This window comes from Setaria viridis, chromosome 5 (assembly GCF_005286985.2).
Source record: "Setaria viridis chromosome 5, Setaria_viridis_v4.0, whole genome shotgun sequence".
Taxonomy (NCBI): domain Eukaryota; kingdom Viridiplantae; phylum Streptophyta; class Magnoliopsida; order Poales; family Poaceae; genus Setaria; species Setaria viridis.
In genome coordinates this window covers 36,295,238-36,306,672 of record NC_048267.2, presented here as the reverse complement: position 1 = coordinate 36,306,672, position 11,435 = coordinate 36,295,238, and the positions used below count along the sequence as shown (strand labels likewise).

The following is an 11,435-nucleotide window of genomic DNA, read 5'->3' as shown; positions in this document are numbered from 1 at the left end:
GCTCGAATCGCGTCAGTCTAATTACATATCGATGAGTAAATCAATCTCTGTTTTTGAGACATGTTCCAATGACTGATAAATCAACCAACGTCAGGGGCTCAGGGCGTCGCCATCTGCCCATCTCTGCTGATAGCGCGTCGGACCAAACTTGGCAGAATAATGTAGGGAGATCACAGGCTCTAAACAGTAAGCACACACGGGAGCGACCCTGTTCGGCCTCATCTATGCCCAACTTTTGGCCCAAAGGAGCATCCACGGGCTATGCGGATGAGACGAACTCAAGTAGGCCCAGCCCGAGACAAACTCTCATATGGAAAATGTGTTTTTTAGATAATGGAGAAATTTACTGTTTCATAGGGTGCATCACACCAAATTTATTGCAAGGTTGGGCATATCTCCCAAGTCCCAATAAACATGTAGCCAAGACACCGTCCCACCGGTGTACACTAGAAAAAATACAACTAAAAGGAAAAAAAAAAGGAAGAAATTCAGAGTCTCCAATTGTCGTCGGCTACCAAGGCAATATAGTAGCATAAAACTTACCATCGCAAGTCAGAGCACACATAAACCTTGTTTTTATCCTATTCAAAGGAATCGAGGCCCGTCGTTTATCGACTATCGTAGACGCTAGAAAATTTGGCATATAGTCAACCTTGTCATAGGGCTGAAGCCTTATTACAACGATCACCAGTTTAAATGTGTGTTGGTATGATTTTCCTCTAAGGCCATTTTCCACAAAAAAAAATAGTGCCATGTAGGTAAATATGGTGGTATGGTATGTAAGTTATGAAAAAAGAGAAGAAACGAGCTTCATCAGGATGAATCTCAGTTCATAATGTTACTACGCGATGAAATTCTTCAACATATTCGTTAAAAGTTAGAGTTTCATTTCATATACCTCTTTCCCAATTAAAAGTCTCCACATAACTCATAAATTAAATACTATGGTAGCTTAGGAGCAGTTAAATGAAATCTTGTATTGCAGAGGCTATATCGTTCGTGGTTTCATTTCTCCCAAATGATGACTGATAAGTGGCAACTGAGTGAGAATGGCCTAATCAATATTTGGTGCTAAGCAAAATGGAAATTAGCTCAAGGTTTGATCTCCTGGCCCCATCAGCATATGCGTTTGGGACGCTTGGAAGAAATGGGGTTGGACTGGGGGACCACTGACCACAGAACTGCTCAGCCCGTCAGCGGCAGGTCGCACTGCCCCAACGGCCTAACGGCCGAAACCCACTCCAAGCGCGACATGCCCGGCACCGGCACCGGCACCGGCAGTGTCACGGGCGCGCTACGGCTCGCAGCGCACACCACCATGCTCTACTGCACTGCGGCTCTGCGCGGCGCCGTGGTGAAGCGATCGCAGCGGCGCAGAGGAGCACTGAGCACGTTCCTGCCGCACGGCACCATCCAAGAAGTTTGAGCGGCCATTATTCACCTCCCCCGACGCGATCACATGAGGGGTGGCAGAGATCGCCGGTGCCCAATAGAACGCCTCCTTTGACAAGCGCTGCTGCACCTTCACAACCGGCTTTACCGGTCCCGTCTTTCCACAGCGGTCAATTGGTCGCAGGCGCAGCGTGAGATAGGCCGCACGGATACCCAGGCACGCTGCTGCCTGCCTCTGCCGCGGTCGCAGGCCGCCTCTGCGCGCCCCGGCGCAAGCACACCACACTGCCCCCGAAAGCGACCGTCCCGTGCCTCCCCCCAACCGCCTGCGGCCCCATCCGTCAATCCGCGCGCATCCGACGGCACAACTCAGCCCGGGCCCCCGCGCTCGCGGAGAGCCTCGGCGTCGTAAACCGCGCGCACCGCACCGCGCCCCTCCCCTCCCTCCCCGCGGCTTTGAAAAGCCTTTCTCGGGCTCCCCCGCGCGCTCCCGACTGCGCCTGCGTGCTCTCGCTCTGCGTCCACGGGCCGGGCATGGACGCCGCCGCCACCCTACTCCTCCTGCTCCGCCTCGCCATCGTCGCGGCCGTTCTGGCCGCATCCGCGGGCGCGGCGCCGCTGGACCCGCAGCAGCTGCTTGCGCTGCGGGCGCTCGGCCTCCGCGCGCACCAGCGCGCGGACCCCTGCGGCGCCGCTGGCGCCGCGGCGGGCGCGGTGAACGCGTCCTGCGACGCGGGGGCGCCGTTCCGGCACGTCACGTCGCTCGCCCTCACCAACTGCTCCGGCACCACCTCCGTCTCGGCCGCGGCGCTCGAGGCGCTCGCGCCGTCCCTCCGCGCGCTGGCGTTCGCCGACTGCCCGGCCGCGCCGCCCCGGGCGCTCCCGCCGGAGCAGCTGGCGTCCGGGCTCCGGGCCTTCTCCTGCACCGCCTCGCTCCGGCGCCTCTCCGCCGTGTGGCTCTCCCACCTCGCCAACCTCACCGAGCTCACCGTCGCGGACACACCCCTCGCGACGGGCTCACCCACCGAGCTCGCCGTCGTCGTCTCCCACATGGAGCATCTCAACCGCCTCACCATCTCCAACGCCAACCTCTCCGGCTTCCTCCCGCATCACTGGCACTGCCCCAACCTCACCCACCTCGACCTCTCCGGCAACCGCATCACCGGCGCCATCCCCGACACCCTCACGCTACTCGCCGGCATCACCCACCTCAACCTCAGCTCCAACGTCCTCAACGGGCCGATCCCCAACTCCATCGGCGACCTCATTTCGCTCACCACCCTGGACCTGTCCAACAACACCCTCTCCGGCGGCATCCCGGACACCGTCTCCACGCTGCCGGAGCTGGAGGTGCTCAACCTGGGCTCGAACCGCCTCAACGGGAGCATCCCGCTGTTCCTGGCCGAGATGCGGGGGCTCCGGGAGCTCAACCTCGAGAACAACGACTTCGACGGCATGGTGCCCTTCAGCGCCAAGTTCCTGTCGCGGCTGCGCGTGTTCAGGGCCGCCGGGAACGGCAAGCTGTGCTACAACCGGTCCGTGCTGTCCGCCGAGGTCGCCGTGGGCGTGGCGCCGTGCGACAAGTACGGGTTCCCGGTGCTGCCGCCCCCGGCCACGGCGCGGTCGGAGCGCAGCGCGGACTACGACGACGGCGGCGGGGACGGGGAGCCGTACGCCGGCGCCGACACGAGGGGCGGGCCCAGCGCGGCGGTGCTCGGGGTGGCCATCGGGCTGTCCTGCCTCGCTTTCCTTGTCATCTTGCTCGTCTGCCTCTGCAAGGTGTGCCGCTGAGTGATGCGCGCGTTGCGCGGCGCCCGCCCGTGTCGCGCGCGATTCCGCAGCCGTGTCTTTTGCTGAAGTGGGTTACCCGGCTCTGCTGTTGGCTGTTGCGCATCGTGCCGTGAAAATCTATGGACTACGGTAGCTTAGGATCAATTGATTCTTAAATTTATTCTGTATTTTTGGCGCTGTTCTTGGCTCTTGGTCGGGTTTAAGACCTCGAATCAGGAGCAAAGAATGGCTGTATAAAAACGAACATCTTTTGGTTGGAGGTTGGGGGCACTAGCAAGAGCAGTAAGTTTGTGGTTTTCCATTGTTTTGTGCGTGTATTCTTGTAAAATATAAGGATTGTATGTCACGATTCACAAGCAACATCGATACTCTTCTAAAAACCATGCGAGTTTTAAACCAATAAAAACATTGACTCTGCAGACACAATGGTCCTCTGTGACTTGCTGTAAAGGATACCGCTGCTCAATCAAGCTGAAGAGCTGGAGACTGGAGCATGTTGTTCTCGTGATTCAATGTACGATGATCAAGGATTTGTCATTTGTTGCCTGACTGAGGTTATAGTTACTCCGAAGTCTGAACTACGAGCCTATTCGTTGGGCCCTCTGGCTACTGAACACTGTACGCACCAGTAGATGTGACTGACCCTGTCGTGTCGACCTCGCACGCCATGCTACGAAGTACGAACGCAGATCACCGTACTTGCTCGATTCCGAGCATGATTGCATAGTATTCAGCTCACGGACTCGGCTGATGTTCCTACCAGTACCTGGCATTTGATCGCTGCGCGTCGCGGAGCGTGGCCTGTTTGGTGGGTGCGTCGAGACCGAGACCTCAGAGTGGCGAGCAATGAACGCAGCAGCCTGCGAGCACGCATCGGTCTGGTGGTTTTCAGTTTTTCACTCGTCCAGAGTGCGGCGTTTCCTGCCTCTTTCTTCTTGTTGGACTCTGCAGAGTTGGGTTGGATGCGAGCTAGCGTCTCTCTTGCCCGATTTCGATTTATTCAGCCTTCAGGGTTACGTTTTCGCCAGCGGCGTAGCGTCCTCGTTGAAAGGAGCTGTGGCATCATGTAACCCTGGTCCGTCCGTGCGGTGCGGGTCCCTCCCTCCCTCTCGTCGCCCCAGCAATCTAAAAACCTAGTTGCTACGGCATTGGTCGCTTTCTTGAGTTGTGACCTGTGAGTGCTACTTTTGGCAGCTGTGAATACTACCTGGCATTGCTTATGTATATAAGGGTGTTTGAAGCAAAACAATCAGAGCCGGTCCAGTGGTCCAGAAAATCGAAGAGGAGATGAAACTGCGGTGGATGGCTTGTGGAAGCCCGGAGATTAACTTGTTTCACGAATAATTGCAGAACCTTGTATCCAGTTCTTTTCTTTCAGTACTGTGAGGAGTTTGTTTCCTTATTATATAATATCTCTATGTAAGCTCTTCTTCTTAAATGACAATGCAGTGCTCCTGCAAATTTTTCGGAAAAAAAAAACTACTTGGTCGAGCTCTCGAGTCTTGGTTGAGATACGCTGAAGTCATGTTCTGTTACCCGCCGCTTGCGTATCCTATACTTGTTTTTTTTAGGCGGTATCCTATACTTGTTTTGTGTGCAGCAGAGGTATGATGATAGACAATACATGCAGCGTGTATTTTACCATTTACCTGTAACTGTAGATCGCCCACTCGGGGTTTGGCGGTGTCAATTTGCCGCCGGAATGATCACCGCCCTAATGGACATTCATGATGGCATGGGCATCATATGAAGTGTTGATTCCCCGGCCCATGAGTCACGACCCTACATTAATGCAAGACCCATCGCCCCGCCGTGCAAAGCCACCGCAGCATGTAAGTGTGGCTGGCCAAGTGTGAAAGACACATGCTTAATTCAGTAAAGCCCTCGAGTGCTTGAGATTTGGCTTTAATATAGGAGCCATCACCGCAGTCCGCTAGGCATCATTCGCAGCCACGCCACGCACCGCTTCCTTTTGACAGGCAGATTAATCTGTCTCTCCATGCTCTCGTCTCAAATGCAGTTCGTGACAATTAGTAGGTGGTGGTGGTTTGATGTTGGTGCTGCTAAGGGAAGGAAGCGTGCCCGCATTAGCCGTCATCAGTGCCTGCCTTTGTTGAAAAGGAACGCAGAAAATAGCATAGATCTGATCCTTTGTAGTAGCGCTGAAAATGTAGCACGGGGCTCAGAAAGCTGGTGTTCAAAAGTCCATGGCTGCTGGATGATGACAGCTTGTGTGTCAGGTACCTTAAAGAGGATTTCTAAAGACTGAGTGCACGTCATGTTTAGCGATCACTAATCATACTCTTTCCTGAGGAAATGGCGTATCATTTCCACAGCAGGACACTGGACACGGCATGAAATTCAGTCGCAAACTCATAGTTATCACTCATGCAACCATATGCTGAACACCACTGCAAATTCCAGGTTCCATCCATGTCAGTGATCTTCTCTTTCGGTATGAAAGTATATCGGTTCATTCTTCCCACGTTCCTATGATTTACACACACTTAAAACAGTGCCTTTTCACAATTCAGGCGACTTTTAACGCTTTAACACCAAAACTTTTCGTAATACAGACAAAAGCAATGAACAATTGGATGCCAAATAGTACTAATCTACACCGCCTCTCTCAGATCCTGGGGCAAAAGCCCAGAGACGACAGAGGGAGGAAACCAACCGTCCTCCATCAGGCAGCGACATCTGCAACGCCAGAAAGACATCGCCGGCACACCACCGGCTGAGCGGCGGTCCCTCAGCAGATGACTGTGTTGCAGTTGGTGCTACTGACAGGCTCGGTGCCTCCGACGAATGGGTCGATCTTGACCCAGAGGAGGGAGAAGACGGAGGCGAGCAGGACGGACCAGAGCACGACGATGGTGGGCGTGCGGTTCTGCTTGCCCATGAGACCCTTGAGGAACGGGTACAGGTGCATGATCACCCACATGGCAAAGAACACCTTGCCGAAGAGCGGGCCCCACGACTCGTAGCCGCTGTTGAGCGCGTCGGAGAAGCCGGCCACCACGCCCACCAGGTTGAGCACCAGGATGGTGGTGGGCGGGATCAGCACCGTCGTCCACTTGAACACGTACAGCTCCCCGAACTCGGTGTCGTCCGTCGCCTTGGCCGTGACCGTGAAGTTGGTGTCCAGCCCGGCAATCATCTTGAGGATACCCTGGAACACGGCGAACAGGTGCGCGGACACGCCTCCGATGACCCAGAACTGCTCGTTGCGCCACCAGTCCTCGATGCCGATGCCACTCCACCGCAGCTCTAACACGCTCGTCACAATGATGGAGATGAAGAGGCCAAGAAACCATATCGTTGCGGCGTTGGACAGCTGAAAGAGGGAAAGAACGGCGGATGAACATTACAGCCATTTGAATCCATAACCAATGTATAAATGATTAAATGGTGATGGTGAAAGCTAACTTACTGTCGGAATGATGAACTTTCCGGTGAGCAGGCAAATGGCAGGCAGGCAACAGTAGGCAATGAGAGGAAGAGAAGTGAACGGGTAGACGATGGTGTTGATGTAGGATAGCCTCTGAAGCCATTTCAGACGGCCACCGCCGTAACCGTACCAAAGCGGGCAGTGACGACTGAAGAAGATCTCAACGGAACCAAGAGCCCACCGGAGAACCTGGTGCAGACGATCGGAAAGATTGATAGGGGCTGATCCCTTGAATGCGGGTCTCACCGGCATGCAGTAGATGGATCTCCAGCCACGACAGTGCATCTTAAACCCAGACAGAATATCCTCTGTAACTGAACCGTAGATCCAGCCAATCTGACAAAAAGAAACGAAACAAGGATGAACATGGCAAAATTATCTGAGGTATCAACAAGGCATGCATTTGATTTTTCTTTTAGAGGAAGATACCGAAGGACAAGAATACATACCTCTTTTCCCCATTCAGTTTTTTCTTCATATCCACAGCTAATGACATGAATGGCTTCTTTAATTAGCGTAGATGGGTTTGCAGATTCAGGGACACCCCCATTCTCCATAAGAGTTGATTCAATGAAGACTGAGGACAGGCCAAAAGACTTCTCAAAGCTCATCTGAGAGATCAGCATGGACCTCTCATACTCATCGTAGTCTGCAAAAACAACCATATATTAAGGAACATAATATTTTTCAGGTTAGATCTTCTAACCCACCAGTTTTGTGCACTTACTGTCAATTTCCCGAAGATTGAAAATGGCAGACTCAAGGTCTTCTCGCCGAGAGTCTCTGTTGATTTCCCTCTCACTTCTTTCAACCTTTTTCTTGGGGCAGCAGCAACAACACCATGAACAGATCGAAGACTTTGGAAGGGCAGGTAGAGATGGAGGCCCATAACCGTACAGAGCTTGCCTATAGAAACAACAACCAGTTCCCACATAAACTGGGCCTTGAAGCCCATCAAGTCCTTTCATGTTAACCTATTCAATGTAAGAATGGACATATAAGTTATGTCAAGATTACTAAGACGCAAAATGAAATGTCACCGGCTTAGTACTCACATCAAAGAAAACAACGTTCCTGTTGGCATATCGATCACTGCGGTCGATGCCATCGAACCTCTGTGGGAATTGCACATAGCAGACATCTCTGCCAACAGTAGGGTCCATCATGAAGCACATTGCTTCACGGACGGCTTTGCTGTTGTTAACATAGTGATCACAGTCAAGATTTAGAATGTAGGGAGCATTTGTCAGAACAGCAGACACTCGGACCTGCCAAATTAGAAAAACTCTCAATTAGTTAACGTTCAGAATCTCATCATGGAATGAACTTCTGTATGCGGTAATTATCGCTGAGGACTGTCATACCAGAGCATTCATAGCCCCTGCTTTTTTGTGGTGTTGGTAGCCTGGCCTTTTCTCTCTTGAAACATACACTAACCGCGGAAGTTCATTTCCATCAAAGTCCCGGGCACCAGTCTCACCGAGGAAAACCTGTCACCATTCACCAAAGGCCAGTGGTATGGTAAGGGTAAACTTGAAGAATAGGCTATTGCCCACATGGAAATCATTAATTGACATTCTAACAAGGATCAGCATGCATCATATTAGTTAATAAATGTATCCTGAACAATAAGACACAATTAGTATACACAATATGATCCATTGAAGTAACACTATTTTTACAGAATATATTTGCACGCCCAAGTGGAACAAATAAATGACTAGGCTGGAGCTGTTTTTGTTGTTTACCAATTTATTTTATGAGGAAAGGCATGGCGTATTTTGCATTGACCAAAGATGCAGTTACTCTTCAAAAGGATGCGCAGTATGACTACAACTGTACAACATCTTGTATAGTAGTGAAAAGCAAATTACCTGGATCATGCCAGGGTGGTCACGAGGATTATTCCCAGGCCATGGTGTACCATCTTGCATGATCCAGCCTTCCTCAGGTGTCTTCTGCGCTTTGGCAACCAAAGCATTTATCCTCACCTTGTATTCTTCATAGTCCCTCTGTATGAATACAACATTGATTGCATAAACAACAAAAGACATAGCCAGTAATAATAATAAATACCGTTCAACTGTGCAACCAGGATGTACCTTCATAGCCCTACGCTCCTTAACAAAAGAGGGGTGTATCTTGTCCTTCAAGTAGTCAATCTTCTGCGAGAAATAGAACTCAGGAGCTCGTGGCTCAATGGCATATTTCTTGCAAAATGGAACCCACTTTCTAGCAAATTCGGCAGTCTCGGCAAGTGATTCAAATGTGAGCATAGCAGAACCATCGTCAGATACATAGCATGAGATCTTCTCAACAGGATAGTCCACAGCAAGAATAGACAACACAGTGTTTGCAGTGATTAGTGGAGGCTCTTTCAATGGATCCACTGTACTGACAAAGAAATCCACAGGTGCCAACCCAGAATCTTCACCATCTCCGTATCTGTAACATACATGAGAGGAGGCTTTATTAGATACTTATGATTACTGATGCATGTATATAGTCTTCTTATGTGCTATTAGGCTCTAGGAACATACCGTGCAGTCAGCCTATCAACATAAGTCTCTCGATTGATAGGATACCACTTGGGGAATTGATCCAAGATCCAGGAGAAAGCAAACCAGATCTCACATATGACTGATGTCATCCAGAGACCAAAGGCACTGTAAACAGGATTGGTGATACGGTAGTGAAAGAAGAGCCCGAGAACTACCAAACGCATAATGATAACCGCTCTGTAAGGTGTGAGCTTGTTCTTTGATATAGGGATGACACGGGAGAGTGGCTCATACGCGTCTGTCAAACTGCAAAATTGTTTTTTGTTACAGCATGAGTAGAGAGAAACATCACATTTTTGGGAAAATTATCGCAAAGTCTTCTAACTTGAGGTCCACGCTCAAAATCAGACACATATACTATAGATGAAACGATGAGATGGAGACTTTTCTGGCATCTTATCAGAAAATCGATGCAGAGTTGAAAATATTGTGAAATAGGCTAGGAGAGAGTTCACTTGTTGGTAGGTTGAACATAGAACTAAATAAAGAATTGCTAGCAGATCAGGCTTAGCCATAGTTGAGGCGATGGCTTAGATCAAAATGAGGCCTAATAATGAGATACGAAGCATGTAAATATATGTATTCAAGAATTAGTTGGGTGTTTTACTTCACTACTCCAGCATAGAAAAGTTGCTTTATATCCTAAGACAGTAACTACATCAGACACCAAGTTCGGTTTTAAATACAGATGATGTGGGATCTCGTAAGTACAAACAATCGTTTAACATACCTAGGAGGAACTAGGTGGACTTTTAATTAAGAAGGAAGATTATAACAGAACAACGATCATCTAAAAGCATTCCCAACTTCATCTAACCAAATATGATTTAATATATTCACAATTCATTTATAATATCATCTTATTCATATAGAAGGATTGGTCATCAAGGAGTCATTGAAAAGATCTATAAATGGGTGCTTGATCCTTACTCCTTTTCATCCATGATCTGTTCTTCGACAGGTGGAGGCTGTGCTTTTGCTGCAGCCTTTTTGGCTGAGGCTTTCTTCTCGTTCTTCTTCTCCTTCCAACTCTCCACCCTGTTCTTCCAGATGGGTTTCCCAGATTCATCATTCAGTTCTGCAAATTCGTAGTAAGGGTTGAAATTTCAGTACCCCCACGCCCACAGCATCAGCCATCAGGAGAAGGACAGTACATAGACGGTGAAGCAAGTATACTTACCACTACCAATTCCCGACAGGCTGCTCATGGTCCTGGCATGGCTTACTTCATCCTGTGCCAGCAAAATTCAGTTAATCCTACAATGCTAAAAAAATTCAGAATCTTCTATAGATGTCAATCGCAGTGCTACCCAGAACCGAACAAAGCATAGAGGGGGCAAAAAAAAAAAAAATCACCTGGCGATCATTGAGGTGGCTGCCCATGGTGACCCTCTCACGCAGGCCGCCGCCGGCGTGGTGGTCCTCCACCTCCTCCGCTTCAGCGCCCTCATTGCCATGCGCTGGAACAGAGAGCATTCACGTTAGCATCTGCATTGCCTCCCCCCAAACCGGCAAAAAAAAAGAAAAACGATCCCCGCAACGCGCGACGCACCTGGGTCGGTCGCGGCGGCGTACTCCCCGCCGCAGCGCGCGCACGTGGTGCGCCCCTCGGCGGCGTCCTCGTCGAGGCACGCCCTGCAGAGCGCGTAGCTGCACGCGCGGCACGCAGCGCACGCGTCGTCCCCGCACGCCGCGCAGGGCTGGGTCGCCGCCGCCGGCTCCACCATGGCTCCTCCTCCTCCTCACCCCGCGGTCGACGCGCAGCCTCGGTCGGGGATCCGCGTGCGCGCGGCAGCCAGGGGGGGCACCGGGTGGGAGAATGGGGGAGAGGCGAAGGAAGCTAAGCGTGCCGGAGGTTGGAGGCGTGGTGATATAGCGGCAGCCCATGCCCGCGGGGCGGGGGTGACGGAGGCGGGGCGGTGCGGTGAGGTGGCGCTGGCAGGCGGTGGGTGGAGTTGGGGAGTCGGCGTCGCAGCGGCTGGTGGGATGGAAAGAATGGAAGCAAAGGGTTGGGTGAGGCGCCATGAGGGAGGGAGGGAGAGGGTGTGCGTGCGTGCGTGCCTTCGCTGCGGCGTGCAGCAGGTGGTTCTTCTCCGCGGGGTTTTGCGGGGTTTCGAAGCGAAGACGACGGGTGATTTCACTGATTTGGCTCCCGTTCCGCCGCGCGGGGGCGTAACCTGGAAGACGGGCGGGTCGAGGGTCGCGGGGCGGGTTGGTTGGTGGGTTCCGTTGGTGCGGTG

The 11,435-nt window shown here is 51.7% G+C and overlaps 1 protein-coding gene across 1 annotated transcript; it reads right to left on the bottom strand.

Moving 5' to 3' along the window:
- Nucleotides 1–5,543: 5,543 nt before the first annotated feature.
- Nucleotides 5,544–11,044, bottom strand: LOC117857867 (cellulose synthase A catalytic subunit 4 [UDP-forming]). The gene is made up of 13 exons (XM_034740763.2): nt 10,748–11,044; nt 10,552–10,655; nt 10,376–10,427; nt 10,126–10,273; nt 9,175–9,441; nt 8,737–9,079; nt 8,509–8,646; nt 7,999–8,124; nt 7,690–7,902; nt 7,362–7,608; nt 7,084–7,283; nt 6,617–6,970; nt 5,544–6,520 (listed from the first exon to the last, which is right to left on the bottom strand). Exons 1-13 carry the CDS (start codon nt 10,920–10,922, stop codon nt 5,936–5,938), a joined length of 2,952 nt encoding a protein of 983 aa, XP_034596654.1. The 5' UTR covers nt 10,923–11,044; the 3' UTR covers nt 5,544–5,935.
- Nucleotides 11,045–11,435: the final 391 nt, after the last annotated feature.